This window comes from Manacus vitellinus, unplaced genomic scaffold (assembly GCF_001715985.3).
Source record: "Manacus vitellinus isolate BGI_N305 unplaced genomic scaffold, ASM171598v3 scaffold_5_pilon, whole genome shotgun sequence".
NCBI classification, from domain to species: domain Eukaryota; kingdom Metazoa; phylum Chordata; class Aves; order Passeriformes; family Pipridae; genus Manacus; species Manacus vitellinus.
The window spans coordinates 22121271-22138133 of record NW_021940682.1 but is presented as its reverse complement, the minus strand read 5'-3'; the positions used below and the strand labels follow the sequence as shown (position 1 = coordinate 22138133).

Sequence of the window (16863 nt, the reverse complement as noted above, 5' to 3'; positions counted from 1 at the left end):
GTAAGTATGCACTTTGGCTCTTTAGAGGTCCAAATGTCAGAGGTATCCAAGATCATAAAATGGGTGGGTTTTTTGTCCCTCATAATACACAAATGCCTGAATTTGAACAACCTCATGTGAAGCATGACGAAGGTTTTTGTCCTTATGAGTTAACACATCCTAAGAAAGTAGTCTTGACCCAGCAGTCAGTGGTGATGGCAGTTCATGCGTTACTGCAGTCGGCTAACTTGTGTTCGGACTAGGGCACAAAGGGGAAGCAAGAACAGAAATCCAGAGAAAAAGGTTCTGATGCAAAACATTCCCACACAACATTCTCCCCCAAAACATTCCAACACAAGGTAGAGTTTCACCACATTCCATGTGGGAAGAGAGCTCAGCTGCCATGGCCAGGTCCACACTAAAAGCTGTCCCCCAGCAAGTCAGTAAGTGCCAAGGCACAGCAGAGGGGGTGGCTCCATCCCATTAGGGGTCCACAGCTCTGAGTGCATTGGTCTGTGGATTGGATATGACCAATCCTGTAGTACAGTCCACCACAACACCCTTCTTTCTAAATGGGAGAGAGATAGATTTGATGGGTGGACTGTTAGATGGATAAAAAAGTGGATGGACGGTCACATCCAGAGGGTAGTGGTCAGTGACTCAGAGTCAGATGAACATCAGTGACAAGTGGTGTCCTTCAGGGGTCTGTATTATTTAATAACCAGTGTTATTTAATATCTTCATTAATGACACAGATGAAGGAATCGAGTGCACCCTCACCAAGTTTGCAGATGGCACCAAGCTGAGTGGTGTAGCTGACACACTTGAAGGATGGGATGCCATCCAGAGGGACCTGCTCTGGATGGCATCCAGTGGACCCACTGGAATCTCATAAGGTATAACAAGACCAAGTGCAAGGTGCTGCACCTGGGTCAGGGCAACCCCCAGCATCAATACAGGCTGGGAGATGAAAGGACTGAGAGCAGCCCTGCAGAGAAGGATTTGGGGGTGCTGTTGGATGAGAGGCTGGACATGACCCGGCAATGTGCACTTGCAGCCCAGAAAGCCAGTTGTGTCCTGGGCTGCATCAAAAGCAGTGTGGGCAGCAGGGTGAGGGGCAGGATTCTGCCCCTCTACTCTGTTCAGGTGAGACCTCACCTGGAGTGCTGCATCCAGGTTTGGGGTCCCAAGGAAAGACATTGATCTGTTGGAGTGAATCCAGAGGAGGGCCATCAAGTTGATTAGAGGGATGGAGCACCTCTCCAGCGAGGAAAGGCTAAGAAAATTGGGATTGTTCAGCTTGGAAAAGAGAAGGCTTAGGCACCTTCCAGTACCTGAAGGGAGCCTACAAGAAAAATGGAAAGAGACTACAAGCGGGAATGGTTTCAAACTGAGAGTAGGTTTAGATTAGCTATTAGGAAGAAATTATTTACTGTGAGGGTGGTGAGGCACTGGAACAGGCTGCCCAGAGAAGTTGTGGATGCCCTATCCTGGAAATGTCCAAAGCTAGGTTGCATGAGGCTTTGAGTAACCTAGTCTAGTGGAAGACATCCCTGTTCACACAGGGAGTTGGAAAAAGATGAGCTTTAAGGTACCTTCCAACCCAAACCATTCTCTGATTCTGTGATTCTATGATACAATCTTGTATTACAGAGCTTGGGTGCAGGAAGATCCAAGCAGCTCAGTTAGTAGAATTGACAAGAACACAGAAATTCAGGGTCAGAGGCAGTTCTCAGATTCTTTTTGACTGGTTGTGATCCTCAGGTGCTGAGAAAAACTACAGAACGCAAGAACTACAGAACTCAGTTCTCATTTAGTAGTCTCTTGGTGTTAGGGTGGCCTTGGAGCTGCTACTGCAGAGTGGGCAAGGGCTTCCTTTTAAGCTGATCTTCTGCCTAAGTAATTTTTGGTGCAACCGTGTGTTTCTTGATTGTGTGAGGCTCTTCCTCACCAGTTTTGCCAGAGAAAGAAAGAGTTTGTGCTAAATAGAACTTGGTCTTGATCCAGGATTCAGATAATCCTAAATGCTGTTGTCTGAAGTAGACCAACACTTGCACTGCGATACTTCTCTCACTTTAAGCAACAGGTAATAAATGTGCTAGGGATGTGTCAGTATTACTTGTCAAGTGAGTCACATGCCTCAAGACTGAAAAACATTAAAATCCATTCTTAGGCGGAGCCATGGAGTATGATTCAGGCAACATGTATGGAATATCTAGACCCATTTCTAATGAGGAAAGGAAAAGCAGCAGAGACCATGCTCCCATAGGGAGGGGCATTGGATTTGACAAGCTCAAATTTAAAAAATAATCATTCAGGACTGGTTGAAAAAGAGAACTACGTAGCCAAAGGCTAACAATAATAAAAAAATAAAGACACGGGCACAAGTTAAGAGGTATCTAGAATGCCTCCATCACTGGGCACTGAGTATGAAAGAGGGAAGGGTAGGGTGAAAAAGCTTTAAGTTCTGAGACCAGAAAAAAAAGGAGTATGCTGTCTTTGAATACCTGCAGTACACACTTCTCTGTCAGTTTTTCATAGTATAACCAGCTTATGTCTACTACCATGTGATATCACAACACAGTGTTCTGGTGTATCTGCAAAACAGTACCGAATCTTCGCTGCTTCACTTCTGATCAAGTGCATCAACATAACAACAGAATATTTTAAAATGTGAACTTCCTCTACTTTCCCTGAACTTGTAATGGTATCCAGTGTTCAGTTCAGCAAGAAACAACTCTCTTCAAAACAAAAGCCAAAACTAAGTTTGGTCTTGTTTGCATGGAAACACTGGCTTTTTCAGGATGTTTGATCATGTATTTTCAATTTGATAAGTAAGAATGAACTAGTAGCAAAACACTGAGAACACAACTTGGAGAGGAAAGTTAATTTATTTCTCTAAAACATCACACTAACTCAAGATACCTTAGTTCAGTCAAAGCTTCTTCAGTTTCCTCATAAGCCTGGACTTCATAAACAAATATTCCAAGTCCGTCTATCTACAAAAATAGGATAGACAATTCTTACTTTCTTCAGATATCAAGTTAATTTACAAGTCCTTGAGGATAGATGAAAAATAGGAAGTGATCCTATATCATAATACACTCCACCATGTTTCCCAAGTGTACTGGAAAGGAGGAATATGAGCCTTCTTTGGAAAGGTGCATTGGAAGGCTTACTACCATCTCTTGGAGACAGGGTATGCATTTACATCACCATGACTGCCATGGTACAGAATCCTGGACTGCTACTTTTATACGGCATGACCTATGATCTGGGAGTTGTACTCTGCTGTCTCCATTCGCAGAATATATGGGATGATGCTATCAATCTGGACATTTCCAATTAGTCCTGCGAAGAACAGCTCTTCAGTGATGGCAGCGCTCATCAGCCTAAGAGCAGGCAATCGGAGGAGAAGTCTAGACAGTCTGGAAAATAAGTTTGGTAAAAAGTGTTACTTGGCAGATCACAGATTTTGGTGTTATTCACAATGAAGTTATTAGTTAAAGAAGAGAAAAAATTGACAAGGGACATTACTGGTCAAAATTTCTTCTATCTAGTTAATGAAAGGCTTAAATATTTGAATCAGGAGAGCATCAAATTTATGTTTAATCATGTCTTTAACAGTACAGAACATGTGAGTATGCCTGTCAATTACATGGACTGTATAATGTTTGGATTTAGTGTAAATGATGAAATATTCCAAATAGGTGCAATTCAAATTGAATGTTAATAATATTTATTTCTGATCTTTAATTTTAGAAATTAATAATGAATGAGTAGACAAATAATACTCATAGTATGTATGAGCACATGCATAATATTTGAAGTGTTCTAAAGGTAATTTTTTACCTTTAAGGAGGTAAGAAGAAAATGTACATTATCTATTACATGAAATACTGTACAAATCAGTACCATCAATGACTCTGAAAAGACAATCAATCAAGTGAGCATCTAAATTTACAGACCTGTAAGTATCATCTGGATATGCCTTTGTTACATAGTCCTGGAACTCCATATAAGCCTTTTCTTGAAATTTCTCAATCTGTACCACATTTTCTAGACCTGGGTGATCTGAAAAAAAAAACCAAAACAAACGCTCTTCATTGTTATACCTGTTCTATACAAGCTGCATTAAAATCCATCCAGATTTTCCAACTGTAAACACTGAAATAATTATATGGTAGCTGCAGCAACTCCACTTTTAGCGGAGGACACTGCTTCCTTATATTTATCTTCCCCTAGGCTTATGTTTTACTTAGCTTTTCATAAATAAAACCAGACATTTTGAAGAGTTCAAATAAATTCAGTGCTTGCAATGTTTACATTAATCTTGATGATACCACTCTCTTCTCTGCGTAGCAGTAGAACAGCATTGTTTCAATACACTGACATTTGCTGAAATATTGTATGCACAAATAGTATTTGGGTGGGATGTGAAGGATAAAATTAAGATCAACAGAAAAAGCAGAATAAAAAGCTGTGAACCATTTGTTTCCTAAAAACTGTGAAAGATATATAGCAGATAATTTTTTTTTCAACTATTTGGTGCAAAAATTTCAAATGTGCTCCACATAATTTTTAGCAGTGATTTGAACACTTGAAGTCTTAATCTTGCTAAAATAAGGTCATATTAGGAAATTATTATCCAGTAATTCTGAACTCTCTACATGGTCTGTAATTTTTATTATCCATCTTAATGAAAAAATTTTACTGTCATAGTAGCATAACAAATCACATAGATTTTATTTTGCACAAATGGCATCTTAAATGAGCTGCCAAATTTTGTGAGATAAAAGACTGTTTCTAACAGTCACACTCCTCTCCAAATACACAAAACCAGTAAACAAACCCAAGAGATTTTTGCTCTGTGGATAAAGAAGCTTTGGAAGCAATTCAGCAGTTAGGTGATACGTTGCACTGCCCTGAATGCGTTATTTCACAGAGGAGTATTTTGTTCTATATAGTAATTCAGTCATACTGAAAGCGTGATTTCGAATTCATGCAGAGGACAAGAGGTTAATTAGTTCATACAAAGCAACATATTTTGAAGAGTTATCACTGTCAAGTAAAAAGCACCACTTCATGGCGTCTCTTTTAGAGCAATGTCAGGAACGCAGCTGAAAGTCAAGTTCTGGAAACAGTACTTTGAAGATCACTGCTAGTACACTTGCAGCCAAGTCTTCTCGGCACACCCTTTACACTGATCTCTTTGCCCAAGGCTGTCCTGTGGCAATCAAACAGCTGGCTTGGCACAGAAGACAGAAAATCACCAGGGCCTACTAAAGCAGAGGTTCTTAGCCTAGGGCTCCGCTGCATGTGCAGCCCAGCCCCATTCTGTAGCAAAGCAGTAAAATCCCTGCAATTTCTGGCCTGTGAATCATTGCCAGAACAACCTTCCGTTCAAGATACTAAACATGACTTTCAGGTACATGAAGATTTTGTTATATGGCTCACAGGATCAAGAGTATTGAGAACATGTTGCCATTAAAGCAGATACACATCATTAGTAATGTGATCCTGAAAACATGTGAGCTAAAGAAAATTTTTCTCCATCATGTGACTGGATAGTCTTTTCCCAACATATTTTTCCTTCTACCTTATGTGTTGTCAAGTATAATTGGAAGGAGATAAATAAACTTCAATCTGAACAAATAAGTAAATATTGTTTTGCAAGAGCAAGGTTCCTAGACTAGAATTTTCAGGTGTCTGACAGGACTGATTTTTCCAAAGGATTCTATCATAAGTCCTAGTGGACATCATTCTAAGAAAAAGGGCTTCCATCATTTTCTTTGTATGAGTAAAATGTGTACAAGTGTGTACAATGTGTACAAGTTCTCAGTATAGGAATGCCATGAAAGGACTACTTTGGAGTAAGAACACCTAAAAGAGAATTACATCTCCTGCAAGCATTATCTACTAAAATTAAACCAGCACCCTCCTGCCATTCACTTTGAGAAAATCTCTGCCTCTTCTGAAATAATGACAAAAAGTCCAGGCAACTCTTCAGTCCTCAGCAGAAGAGAAAAACTGCAAACATTTTCAAGCATGCTTAATATTGTGTTTAAACTCATGGCGGGTCCTGCTTATCAAGAAGCTGAAACTGTTCCTGTGATTCAGTGGACTGTAAAAGCAAACACATAAAACCATGCAAGACCTTCCTAGTCACGAGGACTGACAACAGGATTATGTTCCATAATGAAAACACACAGGATCTGATTTTCGTTAGTGATCCACAGTAGAAGAGTATCACTGCAATATCCTCTGGGAATTTAACATCTTTCTTGGAAAGTTCTGACTCTACTTATAGCACTTCTTATTTGCAAGAATTGTTTCATCTCAGAAATCTTCCATTAATGCAATGCATGTGTGTGTGTGTGTATCAATGGAAGATACACAGGGTTTTGTTTGCGCACTCAGATGAATGCCATGAATTCCTGCTGATGCTGCCACTCTTACTGGGAGATATAGATACTTCTTGTAGATATTCCATATAGAAAAGATCATGCAAATATGAGGGAAACTGCAAAGCAAGAACCTCACAATATATAAATTCTATATATTAGAATTCACATTTTGGGAGTGTCCAAATTCCAAAAAATTTGCTCACCTAACTGATTTTTCTGTGAAAGGGTGAACTGCAACTGAGTGGAAAAAGAAAGGTTTTCTTAGATCTAATAAATCTACAGAACTGACAAGAACCAAATACCCAGCTCTCCTCCATGTCCTACCCTACAGACAGGGGAAGGTCACTAAGATTCTGTCAGCTTTTTAACATCTGCTCCAATCTTTTCTATGGGACATCATCATCTACAAAAGGCAGAGCAACAAGGATTAAGGAAGCTGTTGATGCCTTTAAAACTTTCGAATGCAAAATGGAGTGACTGAAGATTTACTTTCTAAATGTGACAGTGAAAAAATCTTGGAGATACAGAAAGTACTTGAAGTTTATAAATTTTTCTTTTATCAAATATTTGGTTTTGGCTTTATATTAAATCCCAATTCTGAATGATGAATCTAAGACCTGCAGGATACTGATATAATATCTGAATGCCTTTAGTGAAAAGTTAATTCTACAACTTTCAAATAAAGAAAATTAATTTTGTAATTTCTACAGTCCAGTTATACTGGTGACACAATCTAATCACTCAGTCACTATCTACCATAACCAGAGGACTCTTTCCTCCTTATTGTAGACTAATCACCCATAAGGAAAAAATAATTATTTTACCTTCACTGTCTAATATATGTGCATTAACACTAGAGGGAGTACATTAAGCAAATGCTGTTTAGAAGACAGAAATAATAATAATATAAGGGAATGTTTGTGGTGTTCACTCACCAGAAACGCTATCTGCGTTATTAAAATATCTGTGTGGAGTAAGGTGATGTTTCTGTAATTTTGCATGTGAGAATCGATGACCAGAGAGATAAATCTTTCATATGTTAAAAACACAACTTCAATCCATCTCAGCTGGATGTGCAAGAGCAACACTTCGGAAAATTAAACTGCAGGTCCTCAGAAAATGTACCCCAGAAAAGAGGCACATAATTAAGGGTGATAAATAAATAAATTAAAAGGAAAAAAAAAACAACCAAAAAACCAAACCCAAACCAACAAGAAGCATCAGTGGCAGAGGTAAGAATACGACTCCCAAATAAAAAGAATTAAAGTCCCCCTGCAAAAAAAGTCCCCAAAGCAACATCCAACTATTTACATTAAAAGATTAACCCTCCTTTTCCTACAGTCCTCATTACACACCCTCCAAGATTCCTCAACAAATGAGGCAGTAATTCTGCAAATAACAGTATGATGAAACAGGCAGAAGTTATATGGCAACAAATAACACAGTTAAAGTTTTACATTTGGAATAATTACATACCAGGACTGAAGAGGACGATAGCTTTCAAATATGCATATTCATATCCATCTAGACAAAGCTTAACCATGCTGTTACAGAACTCTTGCAATTTGAAGACATGCTCCATTACTAGTCTTCCTCTGTCTGTTGGCAGCTTATCTGAGTCAACACACACATAAATATAAAATGCCAAGTCAACACACATGCAAAAAATGTGCTCACACCGGAATATTAAAAATAATTATTTTATTAGATTCAAACAGTGGGAAATCTACGCCATCTATAAATTCCTATTAGGTCTGAATAATCTTGACACCAACAATTAATGGACTGTAACAATCCCTTTTCCCCCCTTTAATTGTACAGTAAGGACTCCTCCTGCCACTAAAGCCTCCAGTAATCAGGCATGGACTAGAGCTTGAAATGATCGAGGAAGGAAGAGACTATGTGTAAGTAAAGAATACACTGCTATTGCAGCTCCGTGCTCCATGTCTCAGGGTCAGGTGCCATGCAGCAGGTTAGTGTACAGCTTCATGGGTTATCTTAATCAAAGACCACCTCACTGCTGCTAAAGGTGTACTATACACCTTTCCTGATCTGCATTGAGAGGAATGTGGTTGGTGCACAGCTGTTCCCTTTGGGCCAGCCTGAAAATCCCATTCCCTCCATAATCCATCAAACTAAAGCCCCTGGATCCCACAAACCTGTTATCGCTTGGATATACTGCAGCTGGCATACTGCACAACTGGTTTTTGCATTCAAACTGAATTCCCTATTTAAATGGTAGAAATATGGATTTGTAGTAATGATAAAAACATGATTAATTACTAAAATACCTGTTTTGGTGAACATGCTTTAAAAATTACATAGATCATAGTTTACAGATTCCATTTATATCCCCCCTAAAGACAATCACAGTTTTGTTAGTATCTTTAGCTAATCCAGTACATTTTGTTGTTGGATCAGGTTTTTTTTAACAATTGTTATTTATAGGAGCATCTTGTGGATAGTTTTAAATCATGAAAATCACCCAGAAATAGTTCTTCAATTACCTAATCATAAAAGAAGATGAAAAATCTATAGTCAAGTGAGCTGTCCTTTTCCAGCTGACCAAGCTGTGTTTGCATAGCATCAACAACAGTGAATTTTCATATCCCTAACAGCAAACAACTCAAAAATCTAGTTAAACCTGAAAATGCTTAGATATTTGTATGTGCATGTGCCTTATTAATAATGAGTTAGGACTATGAACTGATGAAGACTATTGACTGGTTAGCTTTTAGTGCTGACAACCTTGTGAGCGTTCACAAGCACACAAAGATTAGCTAAAAGACTCCTCTCTTGCTCAGAAGAACAAATGAAAGAGGTCAACTGACATGTCTTTCATTTGAATATAAATATGCCAAAGATGCAGGACCATAGGATTAACAAGGAACAAAGTGTATTTAGGGAAGATCTGATGAAGACTTGCATCTAGACTAAAACTAGGATAAAGAAGTCAACAAGCCAAGTTATGTAAAGGAAGTGTATCACCAAGTTGGCGTTCAGCTGCTTTGTGTCACAGCTATGAAAAGGACAGGTGGGTCATTACTTTATACACTTGATACAGGGGAATCATATTCACAGTACACTTGTGTTCTCAACATTTGATCTTGTCCAAAATATTCCTAATTTGGGCTGATGATATTAACAGAACAGCAGAGCACTATTAGACATTACCATACATAATAAAATCAACCCCAGTAAATGCCAATCCATATTAGACAGATGGATTATTGTTATATATATGTATATTTATTTCTTTTTAATTTGGAGGTAAATATTAGCATAGTTGATTTTTGCAAAATTGCTAAAAAATTCCATCTTGTGAACTGAAGTTTCTAGTATTATTTATTTCAATACTAACCATGAAATTCTATAAACAGCAAACTTACATTAACAACTGAAGGATAAGTAAAAAGTTTCTGTGCAGTTCAAAACTTAAAAAAATCAAGTAATTCCCCAAGTGTGATGTGTGCACAGTATACAACTTACCTTGCTGTAAACTGCCTTGAAGGTGATTAACAAATGCAGATAATATAGTTGCCACATTCATAACTTGTGAACATTGTGCTAGACCAAGCGTAAAAAGTTCATTCCAGCAGGCTTTTACTAATGATATGCTGTTATCCTGTCTATTAAAAAACACAATAATTTCACTTAATAAAACCAGCCATTTGCATTCATACTTCTTTTTAATTTGAAGAACACTTCATAAAATATTAATTTAATTCAACCATTGCAACCACTACCAAACTGAAGCCCTGCATCCTTTTTCTCTTCACGCTAGAATTAAAATACCTGGTTTAAAGTGACTTTTGTAAAGAAATTGACCTAAAACGAGATAGATTTCCATCACAAAAGTGAGCTGAAGTAACAATAAATGACAACTGTCGCAGCATACTCCATCGTGCTAGTTTTCTTAGGATTTACACTAGTTTCTGAATAACATTTACATGCATGGACAAAAAAAAAGTTTGCACTGTCCCTGTACTGTGGATGTAGAACAGACTCAAACGTCTTTTTTTTTTTTTCCTCACTTGAAAACGGACAGGTCGGTATAACTTTTTAATTAAAGATAGGTGTGAAATGGAACATGTGAGATCAAGCTTTCGAGCTTCCTGACTGCTATTTTCTGCATTCCTTTCATGTCTGGAATAAAGGTTTGAAATACAGACTTCAAAGTATAAGTAACAGTCATGAGGATTTCTTTGCTGAAAGAACCAGTCCTTACATTCAGCTTCATGCGTAGTCAGGATTTTTTTTCAAATGCTGAAACTTAAAATTAAATATATCAATGCAATCCAGCCACTTCCATATTAGTAACCTAATTTTCAGTAATGCCAAGCATCTCTAATTTGCAGAGCTTAACAAGAGCTCAGTACTTTAAAAAGGAAATCCTACCAGTAAGGAGTCAAAGTCAGGTACCATGTTTCACAGTTTTATCCAGTGAATATAAATAATGGAAATCTAAAAGAAGCACAAGACCTATCAAGGAAGAAAAGCATATTAAAGCTAGGATTTCAACTACAAAAATACAATGGAATAGATTTTTGCAGGAATGAAGCTGTAATCTTCAAGAACATTTTTGATGATTTGCTGCAATACAAAGATGCCAAATGACAGGTGAATGTAGCCTTGTTCTTAACTGGATTACAGAAACCTTACTGAGGGCAATGTTTTTTACTATGATCAAGTTCTTGGAAGACATGATACTGTACATATGGCTTCTACACATATTTGTCACATCCTCATTCAGCTCCTGTCAAAGGGACTGTGCTGAGAAACAGTGAAAAAAAGGCGTACTGGCTACTCATCTGATATGTGTGTAGATAAACATCTCATCTAGAGCATCTTTAAGGCTGATCAAACTTAGACCAGAACCAGCTCTCAAGTTTGCTTAAGCAGCCTCAAAACACTAAGAGGCTGTAACCAGCCTGATGAACCTTTCAGAAAGAAACTCTCTTGCCTACCAAGATGCTCGTGCAGGAAGGTGAACTAAGCAGTGATTTGGTATCATGATTGGGCCAAAGGCAACTATCTTGATGTGACTAAGGAGAACATTGCCTGAGAAGGGAACCATCTGGATATCCATCCAATTATCCATCTTCCTTACAAAACCATTACTATGGTTTTGGTTTGGCTCATCAGCTCCATGAATTTCTCTTCATTTAAAAAGTGAAATGAGTCACCCTTCTAAAAGTCAAAATTATAAGACATACTGTGCTCAAACTAAAAAGACTGCATTAATTTCAAATAAATTTCCACTTGAAAATAGTTCCTATTTTAAGGCTCTTCAAAGGGAAAACTATATTGATGTTAAATGGTGTTTAAATATACTGTTGCCCATGATCTTGTCTGGGTCTGTAAATGCTAGCATAGGTGAATATTAACACTATTAAGACAGCTTACTCTTCCATATTTTTTACTCAGAAAAATATATTGGGAAGTAACATATTAAAAGAACACGTGCAGATTTTTCTATAAGCATGTCTTGCTAGATCTTTTTGGAGAGACAGGTCTTCTGTATAACATTTTATTTTTAAAAAGCAATTCCCATTTTTCATTAGAGCACTAATTTGCAGTGTCTCTCTGTTACAAACACCTTTTAAAAAATGATAACAATGTAATGTACTATGTTCATTTGCTATGTATTTTTAAATTATGCAGGGCAACAATTTCTACCAAAATAAAACATCATATTTACCTATTTTTTACCTTTGCTATTCTTTAACTATATAGAATATTCCTTTTTCCTTCTCCAAAACACAGGATTAATTACACACAATATAGTGTTTTTCCTTAAATAGTGTAGAATCATTTGGTTTAAGCATCTGAGTAAATACAAATGGTAATCAGATCATCCTGCTTTTGACAGCCTTCCTGGAAAAGGGGACAATCCCTCATTTTAAAATAGCATTCTCTTTGCTGCCACAGTCATACGCTATGAGATGAGAGCAATGCATATGAGAGCAAACATGATTTATACTCCATTTGTGTCAGAGCTGATACACTATCTTTATTTGTTTGATGTATCTTCATAAAATTACTTCTGAAAATAACATGTCAGTTTTCCCCATGCAGTTTTGAGATGTTTTTTCATGACAATAAGCAATGGACTACTACATTTAGCTTATGAATTTTAAGTGATACATTGAATTCCAATGGAGAAGCAGGATGTTATACCAACTGTAAAAAGAATAGTAAGAATTACTTTCTGGTTACAGGAACTATTTTATTTTTAGAAAATCCTCTGAAATTAGACAACTTCATTCTGAACCTTTAATGAATCTAGCTAACCATTTTATTTATAGAGGTTATTAAAGGCAAAATTACTACTACTAATTTATCTTATAAAGGTAAAAATAAAAAAGGAGCTTTTATTTGATGATTGCCTGATAAGCAATCAGGACATAGCCTAAGGCTGTAGCTATTAAAAAACTGATAGGAATTCCTATTTACTAAAATTATATCAAAGCAGCAGCAGTGTGCAGGCATTTGATTGTTATAAATCTACTGCTTTTTCCTTCAAAACCCAACCAAAATCCTGAATTAGACTCAAATCAGGAGTAGCTTTAATTCAGAAAGTTTACCTTACTAAGATTTATAACAGTTTTAATAAGTAGTTTTATATCAAAAAGTCCCCGAAGAAGACAGCAAAAATAAAAAATTAAAAAGCACATATTCACAACATAAGTGAATAGAGTAACTGAACACTTACCCTAAAGCTTGGAAAGATGGAATGGAACGTGCCCAGTGCATGGACAAAAAAAGCAACCTGGAGGCAGACTCGCAGATATAGTGAACGTTAAGATAATCAGGCATAGGAGAAGGCATGGTGAGCTGGCAATCACAGAAAAAGTGCAAGATTTTTTACTTTCTTCATAATATGTTTAGAAAAAATTCAGTCTTAAGAGTTTCTTTTAAGTGAAAAAGTAAATTGTTTTTTTAAATAAACATGATATAATCCTGACATAAAATTGAATGACTGACTTTTTCATTATTAGCCACACTTATATGCTATAGTAACTAAAAAGCAAGAAAAAAGGCAAAAATTCTGATTCGAAGATAAAGACTCCTGTCTGGGACACCTGGAGATGGAAAATCCCAAATACAACTCAACTTTTGAGACACTCAAAGAATAAGAGAGAAGAATCATTGTAACTGGAATGAAGTTGCTTACACTAAAGGGGTTACCACAACTCCTGAAGAGAGTGTGTGTGAAAGAATTCTATGTCACATCTTTTTTTGTACTTTCAATTAATATTTTACAAAGAAATACATCAAAAATATTTTGATGTGTGAGTAAAATACCTAATACACAGATGCTCCCAAAATATATAACCAATATACATCAGAAAGGACCAGCTCTACCTTTCTCCATGTCCATGAGTAAAATCAGTGACATTACTTGCATATGTGAAGAAAGTGAGATTTGACTCAAAACTGCTAATTATAGCACTGTAGTTCCATCTTCAGAAATTAATAGTACTTAATATAACAGTCTGGCTAACACAATTAAAAAAAAAAAACCCTTAACATTTGCCTTAGAGATGTTTATTCGACTGATCAAAACAGATGCTGATAAGAGGGGTAAAGGTTAGTCAAATACCTAGTATTGAAGAAGTTTTCAGATGAGCAAGCTTTTTTGATTTGTCCATGAATAATATGAAGAGGAAAAAAAAGGGATAGAAGAATTTCTGCAGGCTTGTAAAATGAGAAATAACGCCAGAAAATATATGGCTCAGTAACACCGAAACTGTATTCTCCCTTAATCATTAAAGTCAATTAATACTAAAATAGGGTATCTACACAAAGAAGAAACTGACAAATACACTTAAAAGTCTCAAAATCCAGTTGCAGATTGCATCAGATCCACTGCTGTTAACAAGTGAGAATGTGGATGCTGACTCTGCTTCATGCGACACTTTGTCTGTGTATATCTTCTTGCATGGATTATCCAGTATTTTTAAGGTAAAAAACTATAAAATAAAGAGTGCAGCTAAACCACTGAAGAGTGCTGTGTTTTTTCCTAAACAGTTAACCAGCAAACAAAAGTAGTGTTCATAACATTAATTCATTGGAAATTAATGCAAATACCTGAACTAATAGTTACTAATAATAGTTACTCCTCTAAGAAATTCAAAGTAAGATTTAATCAGATAATTATTTTACATTACTATGTTAAAATGGTTATAAATAGTCAACAGTAACAAAAATATTCAGTACCCTGAATGCTACGTGAGCATCACTGAGTAGTGGCCCCTCTATTTCAACGACACTCGTGCTTGTTTCTCCACCAAGCAGCTGTGCATTGGCATCAATACTTTCAGAGTTCTGACATGCTGCGCTCTCTGCTGGATTTAATGCTTTTGCAAGAGTATCAAATGCCCTGTAAGATCACAAACAAGCAAACAAACAAAAAGAAATAAACTTTCATTTTAGAGACCGTTTCAATTTAAGAGCAAAATGCATGAATCTGAAACCTGTATTTAAACGTCTGTTTAAAAGAATGAGGTTTGGAAAATAAAAGTCAGTAACATACTTTTCCTGACATTCCACTGAACTCTGAAACAAAAATTAGCAGCAGATCCTGTTCACACAAGTTGCCAACAAATTCACAGTTTTGACATATTGGTTGTGCTGCTGAATCACAGTTTGCCTTTCAAGATCTCTTTAGTGATGTTTACTGAGAGTGCTGGCATGAGCATTTTGAGGACCTGATCATCAGATGCTGTTACAGTCACTTAGTGCACATATACATTTTACAGGTTTTTACTGATAAGAAGCACAGAGTAAGATTTTTTTTTGTTAAGTAATGAGTTGTGGTTAGGTTTTTCAACTGAATTTGAAAAGACTGCTTCAAGCTATGTAAGAGAAAGCACTCCCATGCTTTCAATACCATCCTTAGTACCCTCTGATGTGTGGCAGTGACTCCTGTCTGTCACAAGCACAAATATTAGAGTGGAGATGTCACAACAAGCATAGATATATTACTCAGTATTTTGCTGCTTGATAAGAGATGCATTTTTTTTCTCTTCACAAATACACCTGAGAACCACAACTGACACACCTTCAATTAAAAATACACAGACTTGATCACTGCCTACAGACAGATGACATATCCTGAGAGCAGCATCATTTGTATGCAGTGTTACATGAAAAACTTACACAACTGAGGTCTGAAAACTTCACAAAAGCTGATTATCAGCTTGTATGTAGAGCTAATTCTCAACTCGTAGAGGTGTTTATTATCACAGAGTCTAAAATCACTGATTTAATGCTGAAGTCTGGAGTAGAACTTTGCCACCTTCTCTTCCCCCTCCGCTCCCTAGCTCACTGAACTCACTAACATGCTAAAAAAACTAGATGTTTGATGTAAGCATTTACAACCAAATGAACCATCACAATGAAAGAGCTGCTGACACTGCCTCAAGGCTTGAGATGGTAAATGAGCTACTTTTTGATCCTCACTAGACTGTATACATGTGTACACAAGAGGGTGACTGGGCATACAAGAGGTATATGTGGGCCATTTTCTGTCTCTGGCAAATGCAAAGTAGGCACAAAGGGAACGTATTCATGGCTAAGCTCTACAAGCTATACAATTGGAATCCTGCCAGGAGATTTGAGTTTCAGGTCTTGCATGGTTCACTCTTTGCAGTCTTAGGTAGAACAGGCAAACCTCGCAGCTCAGTGGAAGGTGCTTTTTAGGAAAAAATAGAATCTCTGCAGTGGTCTTCATGTGGCAGGGACAGAAAGGTAAGAGAGGAACACGACCTCCCCTTTCCCCAAAAGCTAAATGTCATATGCATCTGTCACTATCCTGTATTTATTCAGCACAGGCTGAAGAGTCCTTTTTTAATAGTGTAGGCAGGTACACTGGTTAACCATGTCTGCCTATGATACTTTTTTCCTCATTCTTGTTGTAGCAGGAGTAAGCCAGCAGAAGCCAGTAGTGACTTTGCTTCCTCAGGGCTCAGCTTTGTGGGTCTTTTCCTGACATGAAGCCTCAACATGAGCAATGACTGTAAGGTAAAACACCAATGAAAAGAGAATCTAGAACAAAGCTTGCCTGAAAGCTACAAAAGTCTAGCCTACAAAGTGAGAGAAAAAGGCATAATCCATAATAAAATACATGCTATTGATATCCTTTGCTATAAACTACTTTGGTTCTCTTTTCATCAGGCTTAGTCACTGACAGATATACAGGACTGCAGATAAACTGTAAAGAATGAACATAATGAAGCATTAGAAGACAAGGCATATAAAATTACAATATAAAAGTAGTGGGGTACTAGCAGCAAAAGTTGTACACTATGTTCATAGCAGCAATAGTGAAAGCATAACTACTGTAGCTGAAAGCAATGAAATATAATAAAATAAAAGTATGGATGGATAAAATGTACTCTCTGAAATCCCTTAAACTCCTTTTCTTCAGTAAACATCTCTGTCTGACAGATCAAGCTGGCATAGGGCCTGA

The 16863-nt window shown here is 37.0% G+C and overlaps 1 protein-coding gene across 3 annotated transcripts in view; it reads right to left on the bottom strand.

Moving 5' to 3' along the window:
- Positions 1-2851: 2851 nt before the first annotated feature.
- NR2C1 (nuclear receptor subfamily 2 group C member 1) overlaps positions 2852-16863 on the bottom strand; it is a 50319-nt gene continuing 36307 nt past the window's right edge. For all 3 annotated transcript variants that reach the window (XM_018080548.2, XM_018080547.2, XM_018080549.2), the window contains 6 exons: positions 14610-14772; positions 13102-13223; positions 9876-10015; positions 7863-8000; positions 3948-4053; positions 2852-3407 (listed from right to left, as the gene is read on the bottom strand). In XM_018080548.2, the coding sequence (XP_017936037.1) occupies positions 3233-3407; positions 3948-4053; positions 7863-8000; positions 9876-10015; positions 13102-13223; positions 14610-14772 (844 nt within the window). In that variant the 3' untranslated portion in view covers positions 2852-3232. The remainder of the gene's footprint in view (positions 3408-3947; positions 4054-7862; positions 8001-9875; positions 10016-13101; positions 13224-14609; positions 14773-16863) is intronic.